A 17,166-nucleotide genomic window follows, 5' to 3' on the forward strand; every position below is an offset into this window, starting at 1 on the left:
CGCTAGTCACGCGCTTTTTAGGCCGCGTCAGTGCGAGTCTCCACTTTCTTCTCTTTGCCATTCGAGAAAGAACAATCGTGGTCCAATCGACTCACTCAACAGACGTTACAGTACGTTGAGAACAAAGGAACTCGTCATAGGTGGCCACAATATGGTCATCATCAGAATGACGAACAAATACACACAGGGAAGGAAGAAAGACAATAATGTCTGAGAAGCGAAATTCCCAAGAATTTCTTGGCCCTTGGCATACCGATAGTGTGCAACGTACAGGAAACATCATGCTGATACGGAGCACTGCAACAGTTCGATCCCAGACTGCCAAGACAATAAGTCGCCAGGGCGCTGGATGATCCGCGCCAAGCGGTCGATCTGACATTCTCCTATCAAATACATTTAGCTACATTTAGCACGAAGCAAACTATGATGTGCCCCTGGGGGCGGTGCTGAGAACAGTAGTTTACCCATTAGTCTACTCCGGACTCCGCTCCAGGGATACCGCGGCATGCTTCCCACTGCATAAGTCAAAATTGGTGATAGCTTCAATGGGCCAAGACCTCAAGGGATGACGGCCAAGCAAATAGGTTTCTCAGCCTGCATGTTTTCCGCCCGAAACTCGGCAAGGCAGGGAGCGATGGCCCATTTTTGCGCCATACCGCGCAGTCCGATGATTGTCCGATGGTTAGGTGGAAGTTGACAGTATCTTGCATCTGCAGTACCCGAACGCGTCAGATTCGTCTGCATGCCGACCAGGCTTTCTGCTGCCAACACTGCGGAATGGTGTAGCCATATCCCAGAGTCATCTACGGATGTAATATCATCTGGCAGTCACCCTGATAACAGTGGAGACACGAAAAATCAATAATCTAGGCCTATATAGACTACCCTCTATGGTGAATTATGCGATCTAACCCACGGTCCGATGTGTAGCAAATGACTTATGCAGCTTTATGCCCAAAGACTATCTGGCCTTCGTACATAGATCCTCGGGTGGGCCGTGCCAAGATGGAAATGGCAAAGTCGCCAGAAACAACCATCATTGATCGTCATTCACCAATACGCAATCTAGAGAGAAAAAGGAAAGGCCAAGTGTAAAATTAGAACTAGTGATACAGGTCGATCATCCCGCCACTCTACTTCCACAACTTGGACACGGCGACTTCCTTGTCGTCGTGTTTGTTGAGAATCTTGGCAGTGGCCAGATCGAAGTCCTCCTGTGTAACGTGCACACGCCGCTCACGCAGCGCATACATACCGGCCTCGGTACAAACACCCTTGAGTTCTGCTCCGGAACACCCGTTCATTTTCTCGGCGATCTTGGTCAGGTTGATGCCACGAGTCAAGTTCATTGACCGAGAGTGGATTCGTAGAATATCGGCACGCGCCTCGACCCTGCATCGGAAAGATAATGGTTAGAATGTAATCAATCAGTAGGAGAAGAGGGGAAACTGACGATGGTGGGGGGAATTCAATCTTCCTGTCAATACGACCAGGCCGCAGCAAGGCCGGATCCAGAATGTCCAATCGATTGGTTGCCATAATGATCTTGATGTTCTTAGTTGGCTCGAAACCGTCCAGTTGATTCAGCAATTCAAGCATAGTCCGTTGCACTTCGGAGTCACCGCCTCCTGCTGAGTCTATACGGCTGGAACCAATACTGTCGATCTCGTCCATGAAGATGATACTCGGCGCGTGCTCACGAGCCATGACGAAAAGCTCACGCACCATGCGACTTCCCTCACCAATGTATTTCTGCACCAATTCTGAGCCGCTGACACGGATGAATCGACAGTCGGTGTGATGAGCCACGGCACGAGCCAAAAGTGTCTTACCGGTACCGGGAGGACCGTACAGTAGTACACCCTTTGGCTGTGCAATACCCAGCGACTCAAATAGCTCGGGGTGCTTCAGACCGAGTTCGATGACCTCCTTGATTTCCTTGATCTGCTGATCCAATCCACCGATCATGTCGTATGTACTGTCCGGAACCTTCTCCACCATCATGAGCGAGACGAGGGGATCGACGGAGGATGGGAGCATCTTCTCCAGCTTGTAAGAGTCCGAGAGAAGCGCCACTCGCTTGCCCACGGTGAGCTTGGCGATATCAACGCCATCTGCGATATCCACCACTGAAGATTGAATCTTATTAGAATCGAGCACCATCAAGAGCGGGCCAGCTGCAAGCCGCATTCAAAAGTCGTGAACATACCATATTTTCCTTCCGGGTGTACCTTGACCAGGACCTTCTTGGTGCTCATGACCTTGACAACCTCGCCAACGTAAGAGCCGGGTTGCTGCAAGAGACCAAGCTCCTCTCGCAAAAGCCGCACTCGCGAGTTGTAGTCATTACGCTGTGCTTCTAAACGTCTTAGGACTGCTTGACCCTGAATAATCTCGAGCTTCATATCCTCGATCTTATTGCGGTAGTAATTGTCGAGCGCCATGTTGACGAGATGACGCTATCGGAGCGAGGAGAGGTCACGGGCTGCTGACTTCCACAGAGGGATGGGATTTGTTGAAAAGGTGCTCTTAATGTAGGCCAGAAGAAGTGTAGTGGAAGATGCAACCAAAGCGGAATTGGTGGGAGGTGGGGGCAAGAAACGCGATGATGATTGGGATGAGAGTCCTCACAGTTGGAGCTGGACCAGCTCTCTCGAAGCTGCGGGAACCAACACATGATCTTGACACCCGATTACTCAGGCAACAAGGGCCCCATAAGGCCAGCAAGGGCAAACAAACAGCACAAACGATAGCTCCCCACGTGATGAGTCATCCACTCCCTGATTGGGAGTGAACCATGGGTCATTAGGCTCGAGCTCTCCACGTTGATTGTACATTATTCGAATCTCAGCTGATGCGATGATTAACGTCTGGTTTCACTTGCTCCCCGCCATGTAACGGCTTGATCGCTTTCTTCCTAATCACAGTCGATCCCTGCATTTCTGAGGCTTGTTATTCCTATCTTTGCTTTTTCCGTTTCTTGTTCTATTCTTTTAGAGTTGCCTTAATTTTCTAATCCCGTTATCTTTCGGTCCACCCTGAAATGGCGGGCAGCACGAATGACTTCGAGAATCCGGAGTCAAACCGGCCCTCTGGATTGACGGGGAGTGAGTATCCTCCGGGATCATTGACTCCGGCTCCGAGATCTGCGCCTTCTGTGCGAAGAAATTACGGTAAGGCTGCAACTTTCGTGTAACCGAACAGAACGGGAAGAGAGATGAGTGGATAAGAATGTTGCTAATGGCATGCGCGAATAGGAAGCCTGGATACCTTCCCCGCTGAGGCGACGTCCGAAATGCGCGACGAAGAAAGCTACGAGGATTTCGCGAACCGCGCCTACACATCGTCCTCTACGGCTCCTGACAGGCCTAAAAAGCCACCAGTGACCCGCCGCATGTCATCCAAACGTCAAATACCCCACAAGGGACAAGAGTTCTCGACCGACGATGATATCAAGGAAATTGAGGAAGACATTGCCTTGCACCAGGCCTCCACTTCCCAGCCATCCCCGAGGATTCGTCCATTGCGTGCACCAAGCACCCTGAGACGACGCCCCAGTGCCCGTCCCAGTCCGCTAACACGAGCTGAATCGGATAATCTTACTGGGGACGACTCTGTCTTACCAGAACCTAGCTTGGACGACTCGAGAGAGCTTCCATCCCTACGACAGTCAGATGGAGGGAGTGACCTGGACAGCGGTGACGACTCCCCTGGCGATGATGACGAGGATGTCCATGAAGACGACGACCATGAGGACGAAGAAGCAAGCAGTGATGCAGAGAGCTTCACGCTCAAGGATCGGCAGCAAGCCATTAATGAAACCCATCCTTTCGGAATCCGAATCTGGAAGCCGGCTGTGTACAAGAAGAGTCGATCGGTTGAAAAAACCGCCGAGGGGGATATTCATTCGTCACCGGGGGGTCGTGTCAGCCCTATGCTATTCTTATCCAACCTCCTGTGGTCTTTATTCTTTGGATGGTGGCTTGCCCTAATTGCCTTGTTAGCGGCGGTAGCTTGCTTTTGCTTCGCCTACTCATCCAGCGCTGTGGCTTATGGAAGGGTATTCTCGGGGCTTTCGCGCTACCTACTCTACCCATTTGGATCGTTTGTTCTCCTACAGACTGATGAACTTTATGCAGAGGAAGATGAAGGGGAGGGCCGCAGTATCAGCGAATATGAGCAATGGCAGAACGGGGACTTGGAACATGGTCGACTGTTCTTTGGCCCTCGCAGGGACCGATCACTTGTGGGACGTCGACGAAACAGTGTGGATTCTGCTGGCGAACAAGACAGTCTGCTGGGCCGGCCTCAGCGAGGACAACTTTCGGATTCACAGCTCCCTCAAGCGAAGCGTCGCCTATTTGGCCGCGGTGAATGGAATTCAGGCCGAGTGGTATTCTTTGTGTTCTTCTATTTCTTGGTAGGACCCTTGATGCTTTTGGTGTCCTTATTCTGCTGGCTGCTGGTCTTTGCGATTCCAATGGGTCGTGTAACACTCATCCTGGTGAGCCATCTACGAAGACATCCTCTTGCCTTGTCTTTCCATTCCGATACTTCATATGCAAGGCTCAGCTCCGAGTCTTCCTCGCCTTCTATTCTACTATGCACATACCGTGCTGCAGGCACCAGGTACTGGAAATACACGATCGACGGCACAAACATCTTTTTCATCAACCTGCTAAGTGTGGTCTTTTTCGTCATATTTGATTACTACGTTTTGAGTCAATACTTGGGAATACAGTCATGGTTGACGCACCCGGGATTGATCTTCACCCTCGCTTTGCTTTCAATCATCCCGCTAGCCTACTTCATCGGTCAGGCAGTTGCTTCGATCTCGGCTCAGTCCTCAATGGGTCTAGGTGCCGCGATCAACGCGTTCTTCTCAACTATTGTAGAGGTATACCTCTACTGCATCGCCTTGACAGAGGGCAAGGCTCGGCTTGTTGAGGGAAGTATCATTGGAAGTATCTTCGCGGGAATTCTATTTCTACCTGGCCTCTCTATGTGTTTTGGCGCCATCAAGCGCAAGACTCAACGGTTCAATGTGAAATCTGCAGGTGTGACCTCGACGATGCTTCTGTTTGCTATGATCGCCGCTTTTGGTCCCACCCTATTCTACCAGGTTTATGGCAGTGTAAGTGACCCTTTTTACTCACCTGCAATCGAGCTACAAGCTGACTTTTATACTGTAGCACGAACTCAATTGCCATCCATGTGTGGCACCGGCCGGCATGGTGATCCAGGACGACTGCCGCCAATGCTATTTCTCCCAGCTGGCATCTGTGCAGGATGCTTTCTTTGAGAAGGCAGTCCAGCCTTATGCTTGGGCTGCCGCTGTCTTCCTTTTCTTGTCGTACATAATTGGCCTTTGGTTTACCCTTCGGACGCACGCTGCTCTAATTTGGGAGGTTGAAGAGAAAGAGAAAAAGGCTTCTCACCCTATCCAGGATTCGCTGTCTTATGAACCCAGGCATGCCTTCTCAGGATCTCCTGAGGCTTCCGGTGCTCTCACTAGCCACAAAGACTCCATTCGTGAGTCCCCGTTGTACAAGCGGATCTTAGGCCAATCACTTAGGCAGGTTGGCCTCGAGGATGGAGGCTGGGAAACCACTGACGGCAGCTCGGCGGTGGAACATCGGAGCAACCCGCCTTATCTAGTACCCCCACAAGCTGGGGGCATCGAGGATCGGCAGATTCCCAAAAGCATTCGAGGGTTGAGTGGGGAAGACAACGAGAGGCTTGTCCGCGAGGTTACCGAAATGGCGGCCACAGCTGCTGTAGTGGCGGCTCGCGATGCTGCTCGAAATCGGAAGCCCCAAAGTCAACACACTGCTGGGCGTCAGGCCGGGCGTGCTATGGCCGATCAAATCAAACCACCTCTTGAGGAGGCCGAGGATGTTGGCATTACCGCCGATGCGCACGCTGGCGGAGGTCACGATGCTCCAAATTGGAGTCGAACAAAGAGTTCCGTAATTCTCCTCGGTGCAACTATTCTCTATGCTATAGTTGCAGAGCTCCTTGTCAATACCGTGGACGTGGTATTAGAGAGTGTGGACATTGATGAAAAGTTCCTTGGAATCACGCTGTTTGCCCTGGTGCCCAACACCACCGAGTTCCTTGTATGTTGGAGCCTATTCATCTATTAACCCTGATTGGAAAACTAAGAAGGATCACTAACTTCCCTCACAGAATGCCATATCATTTGCCATGAACGGTAATATAGCATTGTCTATGGAGATTGGTTCCGCCTATGCTTTGCAAGTCTGTCTATTGCAGGTGCCTGCCCTGGTCTTTTTCAGTGCTCTATATACCCGCTCTATCGACCCTGCAGAACTTGCGCAGCACTCTTTCAAGTATGTCCATCTCTTTTCCTATCTCGGAATTCCATCAGACCCCTCTGCTAACACGTTATGACTCATAGCCTTCTCTTCCCTCAGTGGGATATGATCACTGTCATCCTGTGCGTCTTCCTATTGTCGTACGTGTACGGCGAGGGGAAAAGCAACTACTTCAAGGGCTCTGTGCTTGTCTTGACCTACTTGGTTGTCATCCTCGGTTTCTACCTATCAGGATACAGCAACCTGGACGGCATGGGTGTAGACCGATTCGACAAGCTCGCCCTTGGCTCCATCCCCTCCGAGAAGTTCTATACTATCGGTCGTACTCGCTCCGGGGTGGCATATTAGACTGAACATATCTAGCTCATCATAATGCCCAGGCATCGCCCATGTTCTATTTTGTGGGCCATGCCATTCTGTCTCATAGCTACAACGTCATGCATGGCTCGTTCACGGTTTGAATGGCTCTCTGTCGCTTCCGACCCGTTCGTCTTTTCTAATCATCGGCTCCTTGCTGGACAGAGGAGACTCATTTCATGCATTTCATGTTTTCTGTTTTTCCGAAGATTGCCCATCTGAGATGCTTTCAATCTCATAATGAACATTGCTAGACTTTCCGCTTTTCCTTCGATGATTACGTACAAATTCCAATATCGTATAAATCAAATTCATTAAATGGCTATTTTCCTCAAGAAGTTCATCCAAGCCAGGCTTGACGTAGATTGTCACCGCAAAGCCTAGGGTACTTAGGCCTGCCAATCACCCACGGCGTCGTCGACCATCTGGCGATACTTCTGCTGCTTGAAGCACTGTTCGAGGAATACCTGGTACTTGGCCTGCAGCAGAGCCTTCTCTTTTTTGTCCACAGTGGGCATCACCTTCTTGCCAGGCTTGCTCATGCGGTCCATTATAACCCACAAGCTTTCCGTCTTTCCATCATGATCGGTACTGGCAGCCTTTGCGCCTAGCATGGCAGCACCGTGACACACAGCCGCATGGATATATCGAGGAATCACCACCGGCATGTCACAAGCTGATGCGATCAGGTTGACCAATATGTCGTTCTGGCATTGCGAGCCCGACATAAAGATTGAAGTAATGCTGTGACCAGCTTTATTCATTGTGTCCACGATCTGCTTAGTCTGGAGAGCAATGAACTCCAATGTAGCATAGTAGTAAATGGCAAGGCCGTCAACAGTCTTATCGCTCGTCAACCCAAAGATAGACCCTGTCATATTAGGATCGGCGATGGGGGACCGATTACCCCAAAGATCGCCATAGAAGAAGAAATGGCGACCTAGGTAAGACACAGATGGAGCTTGTTGGTCTTGCACCATTTCCTTAAGGTGCTCATTCAAGTACTCGTAGATATTGGCATGATAAGACTCGGCGATCGAGGTGGCTTGGTTGAAGGCCGGGTGTGTTTCGATGACATGCTTAAGCAATTCTCCCGTGGCAGACTGTCCACCCTCAGCCATCCAAAATCCCGGAAGGATGGTATCCCTATAAGGACCCCAAACGCCATCGACGAAGACAGGATCCGGGGACATGGCCAGATGGCAAGTTGATGTACCGGCCACTGCTGCAAGACGAGAGAAAGCCTGTGCCATATCATTTTTGGCGACCTCTTCATTCAGCTGATCGGGGCCCAGGTTGACTTTAGCACCAACGGTACCGATCCAGCCAGCATACGCGTCGATTACACCACTGCCGATGGCAATTCCAGCGGGTAAGCCTAGTTCTGTAGCAGCCTTTTCACACAGGTGCCCGACAAGTTCACCAGCACTCAAGTAGTCACCATTCTAGATCGGAAAAAGTTAGCTAACTGTCTCTTATCATAACTCAGAGAGGGCTCACCACCCCGTCAACGCCGCCCATTCGCTTGAAATTATCTGTCGTCAGATCACCCAGACCAATATCGTTTAGAAAATCTTCCTGCCACCCCTTCACACTCCCGTCAACTCCAACAGGGACATATCCCTGCTTGCAGACCACGCTGCAGAAGCTGCGCTTCTCGTTACCAGTCGCTATGTGGGTAAGTGCGTCTGCCAAGTCGAAGAATTTACATTTGTCAAACAGCTCCTTGGGCATGTTATTCTTCAACCAGAGGACTTTCGGAATCTCCATCTCAACGGACATCGTGCCTCCCACATAGCGAAGTAGATTATGGTTTGTCGCATTAATCTTGGCTGCCTCATCCACCGGACGGTGGTCCAGCCATAGGATCACATTACGCTCCGAGTCGAAGTTCGGCCCTGTCACCGAGATGGGTTCGCCGGTCTCATTGTTGAACACGGACAAAGAGCAGGTGGCATCGAAGCCAATACCCCGGACTGTCTCTGGGTTGATATTGTGCTGGCTAATAGCCCGTTGCACGGCTGTGCAGATACAACGCCAGATGTCCGTGGTAGATTGTTCCTAGTCACGTACATCCCGTCAGTAAATGACCGGGAGGTTGTTGGTGTCAAGGTATTGGTTGGGGACCGTACATAGTAGCCGTGCTCTGGCTGCCAAAGTCCGATATTCTCTGAGGCTAGTCCCACGATGTCGCCCTTCGCATCGATGATACAAGCTCGAGCACTTCCTGTCCCCACGTCGATGCCAATGAAATGATCTAGATGCACTGCTAGCTCATTTCGAGGGTCCAGGGAAGCCTGGCGGGAGCCCTGGCGAGAGGGACGGCGATAAGGCAACGCCATACTGCCGTGGATTGGTATGTAGATTTGGGATCAAAATCGAAATGTGGGGGAGGGGAAAGCTTCACACTAGATAGAGTATAAGAAACACAGCAATGTCGTCAAAGTGTGTGAGAAGAGAGAAGACTAGGTCTCACCAGAGCTCACAATAGAACCAGACGAAGGCGAAAATTCCAGGTTTGTTGACAAAAGTATCATAGATATGACAGCATCAGCTTTTGTGGGGTAATGTACCTGGGTCCGATGTACAGTACTTATCGCACGGCCCGACCGCCCCGATACCGATATAGCAAGTAGCTTCACTTTTTCCCCTTTCCCCTCTAATCTATCCTTCGACCGCAACCCCACACCATGTATCTCCTATACCTGTTAGGGGCTATCTCGCTCCTGATCGCCACCGTCGCGGCCGAGTCGTCCGAGATTTTCTACTGGCCCGTCGGATCGCCGCAACCCTCTCTCCTGGCACGCGTCGCCTATGATCCTGCGACACTGGAGTCCGAGCTCTTGTCGTACCACCCTCCGGCCGGCTCTCCCAATGACCTCGTTCGCATTGGTCTATACACCATTACTACCTCCAGCCCCAAGCAATGGTCTGGCAGCTTGGTATCCTTGTCCGCCTTGACCGGAGATGACCAGCCCACAATTCGCCTTCACCTCGGACCTGCCAACGAGCCGTACCACATTTCTCTGGCCGCTTCATCTTCCTCTGGCTCTAAGGTGGAGCTGGTCTCCAATGCACCAGGCACCCAGCCGCATTTGAACCGACCGGTCGTCGTGAGCCCCGATGGGTCAAATCCCGAAGAAGTCCCAGAGAAAACATTTTTCCAAAAGTAAGTCAAGGACTGCTCCTATGTCTATAAGTATCATCGCTAATGTAGTCAATGGTAGGTACTGGTGGGTGCTCTTGATTGTCACATTCTTGACTATGTCCGGCGGCGGTGGTGGTGGGGAAGGACAATAGAGTGGTCATAGATAAGAGAATATCATATTGTTTCAACGAGATCATTCTGAATCCTCGGCTCGGTATCTTTGATTATAATCATGGACAAAGGCCCTTCAAACAGGGGGCAACAAATAACGCTATGCAATTGAGATGGAACTCATGACGACAGAAAGCACACAATATCAATAGAACAAGATGGGGTCAATGCCGCCAGCTATGGGATGTACGCCGCCAGCTTTGAGATGTCTACCCCTTCCTCGGAAATACGACTCCCACTGCTATTAACAAATCCAACTCCTCGCCCTTCGGGCTTGAGACGCAGGAGCATCAATCCTCGGTCGGTGATGCCCACCAGTTCATTTTCTTTCTCGGTGAATTGTAATTGACAGCACACAGCATCCAACTGGATCACAGCAGGCCTGAGCTCTGGATATCCTCCTTCTGTTTGCCACGACTCGGGATAAAAGCCATCCTCGCCATTGATCAAGACAGTCGGCTCTAAGGCCCAGATGGTCACGGTCTTCCAGCTAGCCATCGCGATTCGGGTCTTCTGGGGTGAAGTCGCAATCAGAGATCCCGTCGAGGTGTTCGACTCTTGGAACCCTCCGAGCTGGGCCATGATCTTCCAAGTCTCGAATCGCCTTCCTCGGTCAATGTTCTGCTCGTGTGTACAATTTATAGCCATAGGGGATGCTTCAGATCGGAGTAAACAGGCCACGGACCAGTGCTCTACTCGATGAGTCGCAATACCAAGAGCGAGATATTGCCAATGACACCGAGACCCGTGAGATCGGTCGCCTTGTTGGTGAGTGCCGTAAAAAGGGATTCCGATTGAGAAACTGAGGGAAAGTGCACTTGTGAATGTGACATTACAGCCGTTCGGATTGGCTGTGGGCTTCCACTGGCCGGGTGAGGACACCCAGTTGATCTTCTGGAAGGAGCTATATAAAGCCTGGCCCCGGCTGTAGTGTAATAATTGCTGGCCTTGGTCGTTGAACGCCACTTTAACTGTCGGCTCAGCATCACCGTCACCTTCGTGGTGTTCTGCGAGGACAAACGATGTATATTTTGAGGCTGTCATGCATTAGTACCCACGTTTCTGCCGAGTATGAGGTGTAAAATGGAATGAAACAAACCTAGGATTAGAGGAAGGGGTCTCGCGTCTGTCTGTAGCACACCATGATCATGCCGAACAAAACCAAGGGGGTCAAGCCCGCCGAGGTTAGGCCCGTGGTCTGAGAAAGCCTCCATCTCACCATATTGCTCCATTTTATAAAGCACCACTCGATGATCGTGGGCATGCTGAATATGTTGCCAGGAAATAGCAAACTGCTCATCCTCCACTGCAAAGCTCAGCGGCTCATAATAGCTCTCGTCCGGGAATCCATGGATGCAGATACCGGCGGTTGGGTGACCAAGTTGGAAAGTGGCTAGGAAGATGTTTCCGTGGGGGTTGGATTGTTGTGCTTGTTTGACGAAAGGGCGGTCACTATCAGGCCCATCGGCAATAAAAGGCTTGAAGCGATGCAGCACATAGATCTGTTCGTTTTCAAGTGCCGTATGGAGAACCTGGACATTTCCATACCGTTTTGCAGGAACTTCGCATCGTTGCTGCAGGGTCAAATACCCATTTCGAATGCCGAAGAGATAGACTGTGGAGTCATTTTGGAATACCAACAACACTTGTGTGCGGGTACCTGCATCGTTTGTCAAGGACACGATGGAAGAAGCACGACTGTCGATCACTTTCCCACCGAATATAGTACTGAAGGTAAAGGATTTGCGTTCAAAATGATTTCCAATCCCAAACAACAATTGATCAATGGATCGATGTAGGAGTAACTTGAACAGCTGGCGAGTTGTGAGGGACGCTGAGTAGTCGGACTTTCCGGGAGTCTGGGAGAGCTGGTGGTGAACAAGATCACGGCTAGTGGTGGCAAGCTCCAATAGGGTGCGGGAAGTAAAGGCCGTCTGTAGGAAAGATGGACTGTCACAACTTCGTAAGATGAGCTGAATCAGCTCAGCAGGGAGTGAAAGCAGCATTGTGTTGTGTGGGGTGAGATCCATTGTCATCCAAGTGTGAAATGAAAGGAAAGACAGATGAGAGTGAGAGTAAATAGCTTCGTACCCTAGTGGGGGGCTGGCTTCATTATATATAGTCAAACCAAGTTGGGGAAAAAGGATATTTAGGCGCCGGCGCCTGTTGCCTTAAAGTTACTTTAGCACTAGGCGGGGACAACCTTGGCAAGTGTGGATTCCCTGACTTTGTCGCAAGCATGAACCCTAAATTACTTTAACCCAACTTAATAAAAAACATTCAATCGTTGGCGGGGGAAGATTCCGCTTCAGCCTGTGGCATTGTATTTCCCTATTTGAGTGTCGGGATCGGCCCGTTCAACCTTGGGACTGGACGCCCACGGTATATATCGGAACCGGAGACTATATATATGGTCAGGTGAAGGCACTACTCTGGCTTAATTAATATCAACTTACAAAATAACGCTTCAATCGACCCTCGGCTCCAAGTCAATGGGCCTCTTCTTACGACGCGGGTTGTGAGCGCCTAGAATTTGTAACGCTGAGCGAGGTCAAATGACAAGAATCTATCTTCCTTGGCGCTTTAGAAATTAGCTGTCATAATGTAGGATTTGGTCTGAATTGCCATTACTGCGCTAGGCCAGGAGTACATTATCAAAGTGTCAAAGTATGAATCTTGGGTGTCAACCTACTAATCCTCGAGTTACATAAGTTACATAGAAGAATCCCTAATCTGCAAGGTATAATGGAAATGAAGTTGATTGGAAGAGGCAGTGAGATGCTTTCGTGTATCTATGCATTTTTTATCGTCAAAAACTATTTATGTATAGGACATGGGTATTCAAAACCCTGGCACAAGGAGAACTGAGGAAAGATGACATGGCCTTAAAAGGCATTCGTGTATTCATCGCTTCAGATCAGAAGCGATACTGCTTTCATGTACTCATCATTTCTATCAGAAACTCCCAGGCCCATCATAAAACACCTCAGCAATGCAAAGTCCGAAAAGAAAATGGGTATCTCCAATCGTTCAAGGATTTCAAACATCAAGACTGCTCGTTCATTCGAGAGACAAGCCATTCGAGCACGCTTTCATAGCAGAGCACATACTGGCTGAGATTTTGCACCATGCTCGGCCGCTGAGTCCGAAAGTCTTCTACCGTTTTCTGGACCAGGTCGAGGTGGGAATCCCGGGTCCATCCGGGTGGTCCCGGGGATCCTGAAGATTGCACGCCCGGCAACCGTTGCCGTTTTAGCATGTCTAACACACTATCAACCGTACAGAAAGTCCCGGTGCGACCACATCCGGCGCTACAGTGTACCAGGATGGGTCGCTGGCCAGTCGGTTCAGCCTCTTCGCTGGTGAACCCGGCCAGGCTAGTGGCGCGAACAGCCTTGTTGCATTGCTCAATCAAGTTGAGCAAATGAGTTGGTTGTGAAGTCGTCCCGAAGTCAGGCCAGTAGGGGTATTGGAGCTGTGTAATATCCCGAAGTGGTTGGAACGGTAATGCCGTATGGTAAAGGCTGAAATGTCGCACGATGATGACAGGGTTTTCGTTGGTTCCGTCGGGAGACTGGCCGGGAGTCGCTGATCGAGCCAGAGATTCAACGTGGATCGACTTTTCGGAATAAGCCTTGACTTTGAATGGCCCATAATCCCCAGTTTTCCAGAATGGGTGGCATTTGACCTGTCCTCGCTCCATCTCAGCCGTCAGTGAAACAAGGACCCTGACATCTTGCTCCCAAACCACTCGCCAAAAATCCTATTGAGATGATGTCAGCCTGAACAGAAGCAGACAACATGTGAAGAAGGGGGGGGGGGGGGGGGTGGTACTAACGTTATATGTATCTGGAACTGGTGCTTGTGTCGCGATGTATCGGCGATTACTGAGCTCAGCTTGGATATGATTCGCATTCACATAGTCACAGTCTCCCAGGGGGATCCCCTCAAGCCGAACACGAGAATGTTCAAAGGGGTAGATATCATTGTAGCGATTTTTGGTGCCTTTTTCAATACCTGCGACACGGTACTTCTTGGAAGCTCCTCCAGTCGAAGCCGAGGGACCTTCGTATGACAACGCCTGCTTCATACGTTGCAACTCTATCTTCTCCAGATCCAGAAATCTCTCAGAGGCTATATGGCCTTCATCTTTCGGGTCCGAGACATTTTTGAGCCAAAGAGGAAGTGCCTGTCGGTTGGACTCTGTCAGACCACCAGGTAGTTTCAAGGGAATCTGCCCGACTCCACCCATCAGATCCATATTTTGCCGGATATTACCAAAAAAGGGATTCACGGCTGATGATGAATCGGGAAGAGCACAACCCCCAACGACAGGGGCCACGGATTGAAGATCGATGCTCATGGGTGACCGCTTCTTAGCTGACGGGCCTGCCGTCTGCGCTTGCGGCCGTTGCAACAAATCTGGAAATCGGCCGGAAAATCCCTTGAAGCCATCTTGCAAGATCAATCCTTCTCCGCTCCAGCCCTCTGCCTGAAACTTGTTGATGACACTCAGCAGAGCAGCCACATCTTTCGCCTCGGAAGTGGCGTTGTCGTAAACAATGATAGTGGAGCATTCTCTCCACCGAGAAAAACGTCGTTTGTCATTGTCACTTGTAAATGTACCTTCCAGTTTTTGGGTATCGAATGACCGGCGTTTAAGCAATGTGGTGGGAATACAGAGATTCAACGATCCTCGAATATTGGATTTGGAATAATGAGCAAAGGGCCGAACATCCAAGAGCAGGAGTCCCTGTGGACAGGATCGGATAATCTCAGCGCAGCGGTCAGCTGTGATCCACTGAGAGGTTTCAGGAACGGAGACTATATTCAGGAGTTTAGTGACGTTGATTTTTTGGGGTTGCATTGGGCAACTAGGGGGGGGGGGGTTGCAGGCATTGCGGCCACTTACCGAGCGAAGGTTTCCTATAATCCGGAGCATACCCACTCGAGCTTCCTTGAGACCAGCCTAATGATCGATCACCATTGGGGGGAAAACCTTGGAGAGCTGATTCCCGTCGGCCTTTGTCAGTTTCTGATTCCGATCTCAGAAGATTGACTAGGCCTTCAGATACCGACTCTTGCGAGAATAGTTGCAGCTTGGTCGGACTGGGGAGGGACGGCTGAGGGTTGGGAAATGGGCCTGAGCCCCAGTTCTTCTGTACGTGTGGCCCGGGATTTGATGTTGGTGGGTTGCTTGAGCGATGTTCGACTGTCATGCCGAAGTAGTTGGGACTGGACGTTTCCGTGATGGATCCGTTCGAACGCATACCAGCTGCTGAAGGTGATAGGGCGGGATGAAAAGACTGAGGGCTTCTAATATCCCGGGAACCTCCCTGCACTGGCTGCACCCACGGCGAAGATGGTGATCGGCCGGGACCCGTCATGGTAGCTGGTTTTGCTCCCAGTGCTTGGGACCCGGAAGTTTATCAGAACGACAGAAGCAGTTATATCATCAGCCCGACCTTTGGTGTGCAATTGTGAATGCGAGTTCGAATTTATATGATCGAAATTCCAAGAAGACCGCCCGGTATCTCGCTGACTCAGAGAAACTGGTGATGACGATGGTGGGGGAAATGTTTTTTTCCGTTCCTTTATTTTCTTCCTTACTCTTAGTTCACGAAAAAATCTATCACAAAGATGCTTGGTGAAAAGAATATGTCGTGGTGGTAAGGAAGAAAGAATGGAAGTCGTAGAAAAAAACTGACGTAAGATAAGTTGGATGGCGTTCGAGGGGGGCTGAGGCGAAAAGGGTCCAGCCAGAACGAGCACAAGTTAGGCCAATGGAAGCGAGGAGAAGAACCTGTTATCAGAGGGAAATGTCATAAAACATGATTAATAAGTGCTGTGAGGGGTAGAGTAGGAATTAAATTAGGTTCAATTCGGGAGGAAAAGAGAAGTGGTGAACGTCTTCTGGGCTTCCAGAATCCTTGAGGTATGACGTTATGTGTGGGGATCACGGGTTCCCGTCAAACCCTCGGTTCAGTTGGTTTCTTCTATATCGTCTGCCACATACACCATGCAATCTATTGAGGATTTATTGGAGAAAAGCGTCATTGCACTCGGATCTTTAGTGTGGTTCATCGTAGCTTATAAAAATTTCAAGTGACCTGAGGTCAATGGGTTGTTGACACAAAGAATTTGGCGGAGAAGGATGAACTCCCTGTATTTCATACGTTGTTACTAATGTACATATTCAATCTTCCCTGGGCGGGCACTTTTGGAGAGGACTTCAGGTTCATCGTCATGCCGATGTCGATCATGCGTCAGCCCATCCGTGTTGGGGTTAGGGTCTGAATGGCTTCCATGTAACCAGGTAGCTGGATCCCCAATGAATTAAACGTCCCCACTCACTCCACGGTGGCGCATTGAGATGGTCCGTGAAGGAGGAAAAAGCAGAGACAGCACTGGACTATATCAAATTAAGCAATCCAACCACAAGATGATGATCAAGGTCCGGTTTCCACAAGGCATATTCTATATATATGGGCCCAGACCAGGATCGGTGTTGGCAATATCACGACCAGTTTGGAACAGTTCTTGTGTCCCAAAAGCATGCCCGGACCAGCAGCGATTGAGCTTCAAGCCTCAATTGGAGGGGATTTGGTAGGCACAGCGTACTCCCTTTCGGTGGATTCCATGGCTCTTTATGCGATCAGATTCTCCCATCGGGTTCACCCTCGAACCTCTTTACCCGTTTTTGTTCCCAGTCGTCGAGATCCTTGGCCATAAGTCTCTAGAAGGTGTGAAAAATTCAATCAGAATTCTGCAAATCAATATGCATTTGGTTTTTAGGCGTCTTACGTAGTATTCCTCTCTTTCATCACCGATAACTCTCCTGCGAGGATTGCGCTTGATTCCCTCTTCGCCATCGGGGCCTTTGAGTCCCAGATTGAAAGCTTCTTCCTTGCTCATTTGCTGGACTTTACGATCGTAACGCTCATAGCGCAAGGCTGCTGCAGGGGTCAGAGCAAAGGATGCGGCCACAATGACGGTGATAAAAGGGAGCCCGAAGAAAAGGAATGGGTGCCGAGGAAGTCGCGCGCGGTACAAAGCTCCAAGCTTCTCACCGAATGTGGATGAAGCACTTGTTGCTCGGCGAAAGGTCTTGGACTGAAAAGCAGGCATAGTTGCAATGTCAATGTGAGGTTC

General features: G+C 50.2%; 7 protein-coding genes across 7 annotated transcripts; 2 read left to right on the top strand and 5 right to left on the bottom strand.

The window, feature by feature from the left end:
• Window positions 1-1,022: 1,022 nt before the first annotated feature.
• N7503_002728 (proteasome regulatory particle base subunit RPT6) lies at window positions 1,023-2,549 on the bottom strand. Its single transcript, XM_057062275.1, has 3 exons — window positions 2,210-2,549; window positions 1,454-2,129; window positions 1,023-1,392 (listed from the first exon to the last, which is right to left on the bottom strand). The coding sequence occupies exons 1-3, from the start codon at window positions 2,442-2,444 to the stop codon at window positions 1,134-1,136; spliced, it is 1,170 nt and encodes a 389-aa protein (XP_056926237.1). The 5' UTR covers window positions 2,445-2,549; the 3' UTR covers window positions 1,023-1,133.
• A 494-nt stretch (window positions 2,550-3,043) lies between these two features.
• On the top strand, window positions 3,044-6,772 carry N7503_002729 (calcium/hydrogen antiporter; the record flags this gene model as incomplete). The annotated part of the gene is made up of 5 exons (XM_057062276.1): window positions 3,044-3,173; window positions 3,258-5,134; window positions 5,193-6,119; window positions 6,190-6,353; window positions 6,422-6,772. The coding sequence occupies 5 exons, from the start codon at window positions 3,044-3,046 to the stop codon at window positions 6,684-6,686; spliced, it is 3,363 nt and encodes a 1,120-aa protein (XP_056926238.1). The 3' UTR covers window positions 6,687-6,772.
• Window positions 6,773-7,084: 312 nt separating this feature from the next.
• On the bottom strand, window positions 7,085-9,037 carry N7503_002730 (FGGY-family carbohydrate kinase; the record flags this gene model as incomplete). Its single annotated transcript, XM_057062277.1, has 3 exons — window positions 7,085-8,140; window positions 8,196-8,756; window positions 8,828-9,037. The coding sequence occupies 3 exons, from the start codon at window positions 9,035-9,037 to the stop codon at window positions 7,085-7,087; spliced, it is 1,827 nt and encodes a 608-aa protein (XP_056926239.1).
• A 348-nt stretch (window positions 9,038-9,385) lies between these two features.
• N7503_002731 (uncharacterized protein) lies at window positions 9,386-9,995 on the top strand (the record flags this gene model as incomplete). The annotated part of the gene is made up of 2 exons (XM_057062278.1): window positions 9,386-9,864; window positions 9,923-9,995. The coding sequence occupies 2 exons, from the start codon at window positions 9,386-9,388 to the stop codon at window positions 9,993-9,995; spliced, it is 552 nt and encodes a 183-aa protein (XP_056926240.1).
• Window positions 9,996-10,191: 196 nt separating this feature from the next.
• N7503_002732 (F-box domain protein) lies at window positions 10,192-12,020 on the bottom strand (the record flags this gene model as incomplete). Its single annotated transcript, XM_057062279.1, has 2 exons — window positions 10,192-11,051; window positions 11,114-12,020. 2 exons carry the CDS (start codon window positions 12,018-12,020, stop codon window positions 10,192-10,194), a joined length of 1,767 nt encoding a protein of 588 aa, XP_056926241.1.
• Window positions 12,021-13,060: 1,040 nt separating this feature from the next.
• Window positions 13,061-15,401, bottom strand: ptpA (uncharacterized protein; the record flags this gene model as incomplete). The annotated part of the gene is made up of 3 exons (XM_057062280.1): window positions 13,061-13,777; window positions 13,853-14,838; window positions 14,927-15,401. The coding sequence occupies 3 exons, from the start codon at window positions 15,399-15,401 to the stop codon at window positions 13,061-13,063; spliced, it is 2,178 nt and encodes a 725-aa protein (XP_056926242.1).
• Window positions 15,402-16,669: 1,268 nt separating this feature from the next.
• N7503_002734 (cytochrome c oxidase assembly protein COX16) lies at window positions 16,670-17,142 on the bottom strand (the record flags this gene model as incomplete). Its single annotated transcript, XM_057062281.1, has 2 exons — window positions 16,670-16,750; window positions 16,819-17,142. 2 exons carry the CDS (start codon window positions 17,140-17,142, stop codon window positions 16,670-16,672), a joined length of 405 nt encoding a protein of 134 aa, XP_056926243.1.
• Between the last annotated feature and the right edge of the window lie 24 nt (window positions 17,143-17,166).

The sequence above is a fragment of the Penicillium pulvis genome, assembly GCF_028828015.1.
Source record: "Penicillium pulvis strain IBT 33274 chromosome Unknown contig_12_segment0_segment0, whole genome shotgun sequence".
Taxonomy (NCBI): domain Eukaryota; kingdom Fungi; phylum Ascomycota; class Eurotiomycetes; order Eurotiales; family Aspergillaceae; genus Penicillium; species Penicillium pulvis.